This window comes from Polyodon spathula, chromosome 14, assembly GCF_017654505.1.
Source record: "Polyodon spathula isolate WHYD16114869_AA chromosome 14, ASM1765450v1, whole genome shotgun sequence".
NCBI lineage: Eukaryota > Metazoa > Chordata > Actinopteri > Acipenseriformes > Polyodontidae > Polyodon > Polyodon spathula.
Window position 1 is genome coordinate 1,198,969 of NC_054547.1, and position 12,041 is coordinate 1,211,009.

General features: G+C 41.7%; 1 protein-coding gene across 1 annotated transcript in view; it reads right to left on the bottom strand.

The window, feature by feature from the left end:
* Positions 1 to 3,658: 3,658 nt before the first annotated feature.
* The window catches only part of LOC121326963 (protein shisa-like-2A), a 9,228-nt gene continuing 845 nt past the window's right edge, over positions 3,659 to 12,041 (bottom strand). The window contains exons 2-3 of the mRNA XM_041270639.1: positions 6,842 to 6,981; positions 3,659 to 4,122 (exon numbers count right to left, since the gene is read on the bottom strand). Coding sequence (XP_041126573.1) covers positions 3,938 to 4,122; positions 6,842 to 6,981 — 325 coding nt within the window. The 3' untranslated portion in view covers positions 3,659 to 3,937. The remainder of the gene's footprint in view (positions 4,123 to 6,841; positions 6,982 to 12,041) is intronic.

Consider the following 12,041-nt stretch of genomic DNA (forward strand, 5'->3'; position numbering starts at 1 on the left):
TGTATTTTTTATGTAATGGATACAAAAACAATTATAATAGCGAGGACTCAAACTCCATATGAATCCAAGGACTTCTGTCAGCACTGTGATTTCATTGGTCAGTCCCTCTCTGTGCCCAGGCAGTGATTGGATGTCTCATTGTGGTGGTCATCTGTGTCTTTTTTTTTTTTCTGTCAGTGTTGCTAGGCTCAAAAAAAAAAACCTTGCCAAGCAGCCTACCGTTGTCTAATTATTTTTCACATGTAGTTAACTTGCTTTCTTTCCAGGGAATGGAAATTAAAAAGGGTCACCCCTGTATCCTTCTGGGTAAACATTTCAAACCAGCACTTAGAGAGCAATCTCCTCATTGCTACCTGACTTCAATACTAAAAGGATTTCTTTTCAACATGTTTTGTGTTATATTCAGTAAGAGTCGAGGGTAAAGCTCTCCACATCTCCAGTGGTTTGTTGCTAGATCATTAGATGCTCGATTCTTTCTACTCAAACTGTGCAAAAGGTTACGCAGTATTAACTTATTATAAAGGTTACACAGGACACAATGCATTAACTTATTATAAATCCCAGAAGAAACAAGGTCAAAACATAGTGTAAAAGTCAGACTGCTAGAACATCAGGAGTATTTTCATGTATTTAGTGTGTTGTTATTTCGTAGTGTCATGGATATTATTCCATTTCATTTACACATGTAATAAACAATACATTATGTGTATTCTATACTTTTACTTAGTAATCTGACACAATCATCTCTATATTATTCAGAATCCTCTCTATATTACTCAGAATCCTCTCTATATTATTCAGAATCCTCTCTATATTATTCAATCCTCTCTATATTATTCAGAATCCTCTCTATATCATTCAGAATCCTCTCTATATTATTCAGAATCCTCTCTATATTATTCAATCCTCTCTATATTATTCAGAATCCTCTCTATATTATTCAGAAGCCTCTCTGTATTATTTAGGCAGGTTCTGAATATCTTCTTCTTAAGGGGTCAATATAAAAGTCCTTGTGCCTTTTCTTATCTCTGCTTTTCTGCTGCCTTTTCCTACAGAGAAGAACAGGTTCTTAGTTGATGCTGTCCAGTTTTATCTGTGCTTTCACCAAGGCGTCCCCAGTGCAGGATCATGAGGAGAATGCAAGTTGTTTCATGAAATCAATAGCTAAGGTTATGAAGCTGAGTCTGCTGTGCTAATCACTGCTTTTCCCTGTCACTTTATTCCCCAGGATGCTATTGCAGAAGTGGCTGCACTTATCTGAGATTCAGCTGATTCAGCTTCAGGTAGCTTTACTCCTACAACAGGCACAAGGTAGGTGCTGTCAGTTTTGCGTTAGAGACTTTAATACACATACTACTTTTGGGGAATCCAGATTTCAGTCAGGAATTTAATGCAATAGATTCTTTATTAAAACTATTTGATTGATGATTTAATCTGGTATTGGAAGCGCCTAAAAACCCCACGTCTTTTCTTAATTAAAAAGGTTGTACGTACGTACCATCTGCCTCCATTCAGCCCCAGGCTCAGCAGCTACGATGAATGAGGCTTCGCTCATCACAGTCATTTTACCAGACACTTTCAATTTGCTATTCCTGATTATGTAGTAAATTATCAAGGCTATGTATATATTGCTTCTCCTTGCTGGTTAAACAGACTTAGGAAAGCTTTGGACGAGTTTCCATAGTTACTTTCCAGATGGCAATAACTAGCACTAACCTAGAGTTTAAAATGTTCAATTTTAGGTTCCACTGTGTACTCTGTAATTCTGAGTATTAACAGGTATTATTTTCCCTTTGGGAACAGCCAGATGTTTATTTCGATGCTCCCTAAGCAATGCAGAGAGCCTCAGTTTTGCAGATCTTACATTTCTGAATTTCCACTCAGCTCAGCACAGGTCTTTCATCTGACCAGACCGAATCTTCCTAAATGAACATGCAATGTCTTCTGCTAGCTAGCTGCTCGGGTTGGCTTGCAGTGATGCCAAGCAAACGTAGCCAAGCAAACGAAGATAGAACAAATTGGGACTTATTTATCAGGAATCCTATCAGCTTCCTGCAGTATGTGCCAAAGTACCATCCTTCCAGCATGCGTCTGGCAGCTTAACAAACCTCCAGTCAGGTGCGATACGATGTGAATCCTGGTTGCGCCTGGTCAGTGTGATGCACGGGAGAATGCCATCAAAGTGCCGCTGCATTAAAGAACAAGAAGGCTAGCAAGAGGTCTGTTTGATCATGATTATTCCCGATACAGTTACCAAACACATGCTAACATGTCAAAAGCATTTCACTGTTAAATATATATTGAAATTGGGAGGTCATTTTGAGATTGTACACATAAAACATGACAGCATCTTAATATAAAATACTGCTGTCCAACAGACATTTTCTTCTGATGAATCTATTCTGTGCCTGCGTTCCTTATAGTTTAACTTCAAGGCTATGACTGTGCCTGATGTGCTATCCACTGAAAACCAAATTGCACATAGAGGCATTACTGTGTCAAATATATTAGCCTGTCATAAGCACCAGTCCTCTCATTCCCTTTGGGAAAGCACCAGTGCAAGTAAAAAACAATGATCTTCTTTTTTAATGTTGGTCCAGTAGGTAAGTAATTAGTTTCCAATTCAAGCCAAGGAAAAGCACTTGCCTAATTGTACTAAGAATTGTATAAATTTAATTAGTTGCAGCAGCCCAAAGGCAAGGTAATCAATGCTTTAAAAACACTGGCTTCCATCTCATTAGCATCACACCCGAATGCATTGCTACTGGTTTTCATTTCTATATAACTCTGGGGGAGTCCGTTTATTCAGGGTTATATGCTTGATGAAAGAAAACATTTTTTTTGCCTATAAAAAGGATAGTTAGCAAGTATTTAAAATAGATTTTTCAGACTTCTCATTAGTGTCCTGCTACCAACAAATACAAAGTGGATTTATGGTGCAGCAGCAGGAGAGATTAAGTCAGTTATGTTTTTAAACAGATATTTATTCAAAGGCAACGAGAAAAAAAATACAGAAAAAAAGTAGCCTTGTGTTTTTTTAATGTCTTTATTAAATGCTTTTTTACTGTTGACAAAATCCGAATAAATGAATGAATGAACAGTCTCCATGTTGATTTGGAAACAGAACCTGTGGAAATTCAATGAGAGAAATGCACACTGCTTTCAAGGACGCTTCATCATCCCACAGCACCCTATTCAGAGCTTGCACAGTGGCACTGGAAAAGGATCTCTGTGCTATATTAGACAGCAGGTGACCTGTTATTTATTTTGCATTCTTTACATCAAGTTCAATGGGATTCACTTAATACAGAACCAAAACCCTGACAATAAAACAATAAATATAAAAAAAAAGAATTACACTATGTAACACAATTTTTGTTCCTGGGTACTAAGTGTTATTTCCTAATTTGTAAATATAGTATAATCGTAAATCTCGAAAAACTACTCACTTCTAAATCTTCTGTAGTCATTTTTGTATTACTTTAGTATAAATACATGTTAATTTGGATTCATATGTTGTTTTTTTCTGACTTTATGTGAACAAAAAGACACACATTCGTTTTCCCATTGGAAATAGTGATATTTTGAAATATCACTGTCCTGGTCACAAAAGCAAAGTTTGTGGGGAATAATAGCCATTTTCTATACTTTTGAGGCATAAGCAAATAGGAAATAACACTTACTACCCAGGAACAAAAAAATAAAAATAATTTGTTACACGGTGTTATCAAAAGCTGGATTGCTGTGATTACCATTCCTGTGGCTCCATGAATAAGAAGCTGGATTTTTATCCCAGTATGAGACCAGTAAGGGGCTTCTTTAGAAACTGCGTAAATCTTATTTGTTTCCAGATCAAAGAGACGAAAGCGGATTGACCCTGCAGCAGTATCTTGAAATGTGAAAGTGCGATCCGCGCAGTGGAAAGCACTGGACAGTTTTAAGATGGCCCCTCTATGTTGATGGTGGTGACCGTTGCTGTGAAGCACCTCTGGAAGAGACGGTCCTGGTCCGGTGGCTGATTGGTGCAGTCCAGCTTACGACTCATAAAGTGCTTCTGGATCCCTGTCGGCCCCCCCACCGCGTTACAGTGACTCGGCCCTTCCACAGCGTTCAGATCCACAGCTGAAGAACCAGAGGAAAGCTCCTGAGTAAAGGTGTAACAAAGCTTGCAAAAAATAAAATCTATGAGAATGTTATAATGCTAATGAGAGGTTATTAGTCATTAAGCGTGCCAGGTAATTCAAAACACTTTAACAATATCTAGTAATGAGTCATTTCTGTGTGCTGAGGATGGGCTTGAATTGACAGAAGCGTTGCACTCCTGCACTGTTTATCTAGCACTTCTGGCCTGTACTTCTCTATAAAATGAATGACTTTATATTTTTGCATATATTTGGCATTTGAGCTAATTCTCTTTTGCTGAAATATTTAATGGTGTTCAGTGTGCAGATCTAGTGCATGCCTATGATTTTTGAACTGTACTACCTCAATGTGCAGATCTAGTGCATGCCTATGATTTCTGAACTGTATTACCTCAGTGTGCAGATCTAGTGCATGCCTATGATTTCTGAACTGTATTACCTCAGTGTGCAGATCTAGTGCATGCCTATGATTTCTGAACTGTACTACCTCAGTGTGCAGATCTAGTGCATGCCTATGATTTCTGAACTGTATTACCTCAGTGTGCAGATCTGGTGCATGCCTATGATTTCTGAACTGTATTACCTCAGTGTGCAGATCTAGTGCATGCCTATGATTTCTGAGCTGTACTACCTCAGTGTGCAGATCTAGTGCATGCCTATGATTTCTGAGCTGTACTACCTCAGTGTGCAGATCTAGTGCATGCCTATGATTTCTGAGCTGTACTACCTCAGTGTGCAGATCTGGTGCATGCCTATGATTTCTGAGCTGTACTACCTCAGTGTGCAGATCTAGTGCATGCCTATGATTTCTGAATTGTACTAACTCAGTGTGAAGATCGAGTGCATGCCTATGATTTATGAACTGTACTACCTCAGTGTGCAGATCTAGTGCATGCCTATGATTTCTGAACTGCACTACCTCAGTGTGCAGATCTAGTGCATGCCTATAATTTCTGAACTGTATTACCTCAGTGTGCAGATCTAGTGCATGCCTATGATTTTTGAGCTGTACTACCTCAGTGTGCAGATCTAGCGCATGCCTATGATTTCTGAACTGTACTACCTCAGTGTGAAGATCGAGTGCATGCCTATGATTTCTGAACTGTACTACCTCAGTGTGAAGATCGAGTGCATGCCTATTCCCTCCCCATCCTGCAAGTTGAATGTCTGTGTTTGTTATTCAGAATGAATTTGCCAGCCTGTCTAATCAAGACGACGTAGGGGAAGCACTAGCTGTGAAAATGAAGCTCAGACACAGCCCAAAATTGAACCAGAGGGATTCAAGCAACGTGCATGAAAAACAATGACAACTCCCACATTTAAGCTGCTTGTTTGCACCTCCTGAAATAAAGTCTCTGCTTCTCAGCCATTTGTTCAATGAGTGTTTATTTTACTGACTGTAGTTCTAGGAGGCTCGGAGACAAGTCCTACCTTCAATGTAACTACTGCCCCCTACATGTATTATAAATACTGCACTGTGCTCTCCTGTACTCGTCTTTTCCATGCGACCCCCACCTCCACCCCCATCACCAAGCGACTAATTCTCTTCCCATCCCATCTGATCCCATCCAGCCAATCAAACTCTATCAGCAACAAACAAGATCGACCACGCCTCCCAGACAAACACAATCAAACTCTATCAGCAACAAACACGATCGACCACATCTCACAGACAAACACAATCAGACTCTATCAGCAACAAACACGATCGACCATGCCTCCCAGACAAACACAATCAAACTCTATCAGCAACAAACACGATCGACCACATCTCCCAGACAAACACAATCAAAATCTATCAGCAACAAACACAATCGACCATGTATGCCAGACAAACACAATCAAACTCTATCAGCAACAAACACGATCGACCACGTCTCCCAGACAAACACAATCAAACTCTAACAGCAACAAACAGGATCGATCTTGCCTCCCAGACAAACACAATCAAACTCTATCAGCAACAAACAGGATCGACCACGCCTCCCAGACAAACACAATCAAACTCTATCAGCAACAAACACGATCGACCACACCTCCCAGACAAACACAATCAAACTCTATCAGCAACAAACACGATCGACCATGCCTCCCAGACAAACACAATCAAACTCTATCAGCAACAAACAGGATCGACCACGCCTCCCAGACAAACACAATCAAACTCTATCAGCAACAAACACGATCGACCACGCCTCCCAGACAAACACAATCAAACTCTATCAGCAACAAACACGATCGACCCTGCCTCCCAGACAAACACAATCAAACTCTATCAGCAACAAACACGATCGACCACGCCTCCCAGACAAACACAATCAAACTCTATCAGCAACAAACACGATCGACCACGCCTCCCAGACAAACACAATCAAACTCTATCAGCAACAAACAGGATCGACCACACCTCCCAGACAAACACAATCAAACTCTATCAGCAACACACACGATCGACCACGTCTCCCAGACAAACACAATTATTCCATAATTGTTCAAAATCATTCTGGAATAGAAAGGTTGCGCAGAGCCAGCAAGTTTAACAACACCTGCAAATGTAATACAAAATCTGCCTGCAAATGTGTTTAGACCTCAGATGTAATAATACTAAAAACAATCATGCTGCAATTGGAAATTGTGTAATGACATGTTCGTGGTGCAGCGTCCTTGTTATTCCTCTGCACATTCGCAGCTCTACCTACCTGGCGTGTGCAGTGGAAGCCCGTTGTCTAGTCTGCCGTGGGGCTTGGTGGAGATGAAGAGATAGCAGAGGACACACACTGTGATAATAAACGCCAGCAACACCACTGCCGCAATGGAGAGGCCGACCAGCGCCCCCACACTGTGAAGAGGGGGGGGGGGGGGTGACTTATTATATATATATAATAAAACTTGAATTCTCAATCTATATTAGCTTAATTTTATTTATATATTGAAACACATATAATAGGTAATCCATCGATCTAATTTATACAAGTATTTCCAAAAGTGTCTTTCACCATCTTGTCAGAATGCTTTTCTTTGCGTGTCTGAGTGTCAGCGGCTTTGTGTCCACAATCGTAAAACTTTTCATTGCATCAAGGGGACTACTGACTGGATCAGACAGTTGTGCGGGAAATGTGATCACATGACTTAGAATGCCTTTTATATGAGTACACCACTGCTGCCTATGAAAACAACACAGCGTTCCAGAGCATTCCCACTCGGCTACACCACTGCTTCCTTGGCTGTAAACAGTAGATATTGATCTTATTTTCGAAAGGATTCTGTTTTTAATCCATGGAAAATGAGGCCATCTATTCCTCTTAGGATGGCTCAGAAGGACTGGCAGAACACTGGGAAGCAGGACAAGCTTCCCACTGGAATGATCATTGTGTTCTGTCCATTCACCGAAGCAAACAAAGCAGGCGTTAAGACGGAGCCTGAGCTGTCTTGCATTCTTCATCTTTCTAAATTACACAGAGCAGTGATCATTTTGTTTTCCCTGAAAGCAAAGAGCTATAGAAAATCTTCTTCACGGAGCTGCTAAAATGCACCCTCCTCCTTCAACTAATTGCCTGTTGTTAGTTTTGGTTTGTATGCCGATGATTAACATGAACATCAAGTAGAGGGGAAGATAATTACGTATTTCATACCCTATAAATAAATACCTGCTTATCTTCCACACAAGAAATGAATATCATACTTATGAACTACTATTAAAAAGAAGAAGTCTTTAGAACTATTTTGCTTGTTCCATGTGTAACGGGCAGTCTTGTGTGATGCGTTGCCGTTACGGATTCTGTCCTGCCCGGTGTCAGTGAGATGAGAAGAGGTTAAAAGCTTTAAAACCATGAATACAGAGGAGTCCGTCTCTTTCGCATCGTGGTTAAGATGCTTGCTTGCAGTGTGCCGGGTCGCTGGTTCACGCCCAACCTCTTCCCTGTTACTCACATGGAATGATGTCTATACCCAAAATATAATCCTAACTATGCTTGAATTCATTATGTCCTTGAAGAATAGTGTGGAACAAAGACCTGAACTGGAAGAGCCCAGGACAAAAACCTGCGACCACACAGCTTTCTAACAAAACAAATCCTTGGTGCACTGAATTTAAGATAATGTTTCAAGGCAAAGGCTAACTATTATAAACCTCACACACTCTCAGCCCATAAGGTAAACAGCATTGATCCACTTGGCTCCCCCTAGTGGACAGGTTGAGTTTGGAAGGTAGTGTACGAGTGTTTGGCCCTAATTACATACATTAATTATATATGTTATTACATATATAGTAATACCTGTACAGTAGTGTGCACATTTTTTAAATCACCTAATAGAAGCAATAGCGACTCACATATGAAAATGTTACAGCACTTTGTGCTTTAATTAGGCATCTTAAACAACTTCTAAAACCTATCATACATTCTATATGTTCCTTTCCTCTTATCTTTATTAATTGCACGTGTGGCCTGTTAAAGTAACAATAACATTATATAATCACATTTTGCCTATTTTGACAATTTTTTGATTTTCAGTTCCAGTGGTTTGATTTCATATACACAACCAATCAAAACTACAGAAGCAATGGGGTGCTCTAATATATGTGCACACTGCTGAACTACAGAAGCAATGGGGTGCTCTAATACATGTGCACACTGCTGAACTACAGAAGCAATGGGGTGCTCTAATGCATGTGCACACTGCTGAACTACAGAAGCAATGGGGTGCTCTAATACATGTGCACACTGCTGAACTACAGAAGCAATGGGGTGCTCTAATACATGTGCACACTGCTGAACTACAGAAGCAATGGGGTGCTCTAATACATGTGCACACTGCTGAACTACAGAAGCAATGGGGTGCTCTAATACATGTGCACACTGCTGAACTACAGAAGCAATGGGGTGTTCTAATACATGTGCACACTGCTGAACTACAGAAGCAATGGGGTGCTCTAATACATGTGCACACTGCTGAACTACAGAAGCAATGGGGTGCTCTAATGCATGTGCACACTGCTGAACTACAGAAGCAATGGGGTGCTCTAATACATGTGCACACTGCTGAACTACAGAAGCAATGGGGTGCTCTAATACATGTGCACACTGCTGAACTACAGAAGCAATGGGGTGCTCTAATACATGTGCACACTGCTGAACTACAGAAGCAATGGGGTGCTCTAATACATGTGCACACTGCTGAACTACAGAAGCAATGGGGTGCTCTAATACATGTGCACACTGCTGAACTACAGAAGCAATGGGGTGCTCTAATACATGTGCACACTGCTGAACTACAGAAGCAATGGGGTGCTCTAATACATGTGCACACTGCTGAACTACAGAAGCAATGGGGTGTTCTAATACATGTGCACACTGCTGAACTACAGAAGCAATGGGGTGCTCTAATACATGTGCACACTGCTGAACTACAGAAGCAATGGGGTGCTCTAATACATGTGCACACTGCTGAACTACAGAAGCAATGGGGTGCTCTAATACATGTGCACACTGCTGAACTACAGAAGCAATGGGGTGCTCTAATACATGTGCACACTGCTGAACTACAGAAGCAATGGGGTGCTCTAATACATGTGCACACTGCTGAACTACAGAAGCAATGGGGTGCTCTAATACATGTGCACACTGCTGAACTACAGAAGCAATGGGGTGTTCTAATACATGCGCACACTGCTGAACTACAGAAGCAATGGGGTGCTCTAATACATGTGCACACTGCTGAACTACAGAAGCAATGGGGTGCTCTAATACATGTGCACACTGCTGAACTACAGAAGCAATGGGGTGCTCTAATACATGTGCACACTGCTGAACTACAGAAGCAATGGGGTGCTCTAATACATGCGCACACTGCTGAACTACAGAAGCAATGGGGTGCTCTAATACATGCGCACACTGCTGAACTACAGAAGCAATGGGGTGCTCTAATACATGCGCACACTGCTGAACTACAGAAGCAATGGGGTGCTCTAATACATGTGCACACTGCTGAACTACAGAAGCAATGGGGTGCTCTAATACATGTGCACACTGCTGAACTACAGAAGCAATGGGGTGCTCTAATACATGTGCACACTGCTGAACTACAGAAGCAATGGGGTGCTCTAATACATGTGCACACTGCTGAACTACAGAAGCAATGGGGTGCTCTAATACATGTGCACACTGCTGAACTACAGAAGCAATGGGGTGCTCTAATACATGTGCACACTGCTGAACTACAGAAGCAATGGGGTGCTCTAATACATGTGCACACTGCTGAACTACAGAAGCAATGGGGTGCTCTAATACATGCGCACACTGCTGAACTACAGAAGCAATGGGGTGCTCTAATACATGCGCACACTGCTGAACTACAGAAGCAATGGGGTGCTCTAATACATGTGCACACTGCTGAACTACAGAAGCAATGGGGTGCTCTAATACATGCACACTGCTGAACTACAGAAGCAATGGGGTGCTCTAATACATGCGCACACTGCTGAACTACAGAAGCAATGGGGTGCTCTAATACATGTGCACACTGCTGAACTACAGAAGCAATGGGGTGCTCTAATACATGTGCACACTGCTGAACTACAGAAGCAATGGGGTGCTCTAATACATGTGCACACTGCTGAACTACAGAAGCAATGGGGTGCTCTAATACATGTGCACACTGCTGAACTACAGAAGCAATGGGGTGCTCTAATACATGCGCACACTGCTGAACTACAGAAGCAATGGGGTGCTCTAATACATGTGCACACTGCTGAACTACAGAAGCAATGGGGTGTTCTAATACATGTGCACACTGCTGAACTACAGAAGCAATGGGGTGCTCTAATACATGTGCACACTGCTGAACTACAGAAGCAATGGGGTGCTCTAATACATGTGCACACTGCTGAACTACAGAAGCAATGGGGTGCTCTAATACATGTGCACACTGCTGAACTACAGAAGCAATGGGGTGCTCTAATACATGTGCACACTGCTGAACTACAGAAGCAATGGGGTGCTCTAATACATGCGCACACTGCTGAACTACAGAAGCAATGGGGTGCTCTAATACATGTGCACACTGCTGAACTACAGAAGCAATGGGGTGCTCTAATACATGCGCACACTGCTGAACTACAGAAGCAATGGGGTGCTCTAATACATGCGCACACTGCTGAACTACAGAAGCAATGGGGTGCTCTAATACATGCGCACACTGCTGAACTACAGAAGCAATGGGGTGCTCTAATACATGTGCACACTGCTGAACTACAGAAGCAATGGGGTGCTCTAATACATGTGCACACTGCTGAACTACAGAAGCAATGGGGTGCTCTAATACATGTGCACACTGCTGAACTACAGAAGCAATGGGGTGCTCTAATACATGTGCACACTGCTGAACTACAGAAGCAATGGGGTGCTCTAATACATGTGCACACTGCTGAACTACAGAAGCAATGGGGTGCTCTAATACATGTGCACACTGCTGAACTACAGAAGCAATGGGGTGCTCTAATACATGTGCACCCTGCTGAACTACAGAAGCAATGGAGTGCTCTAATACATGTGCACCCTGCTGAACTACAGAAGCAATGGGGTGCTCTAATACATGGGCACATTGGTGTATTTATTAAGCTCACTGTTACAGTTACTGCACATATTTTGGAAGACAACATTTAAAAAAAAATAATAACATCAGAAGGTATGCTAAATAAATGACCATTATTTTTTAGAACAGTTTTGGGATACCTCCAATGCATGAGTGGCCGGCAAAGCAAGGTTTAGCTAGTTTCTGGGTTAGAGTAAAGAGTAAGTAGCGGGGTTCTGAAAAACACAGCGCTACACGTCCCCAGGTATTGCTACAACGTGCCTGTAACCTTTCTTTTTACACTTCTAACTTCAAAGTCTGTTTCAAAGC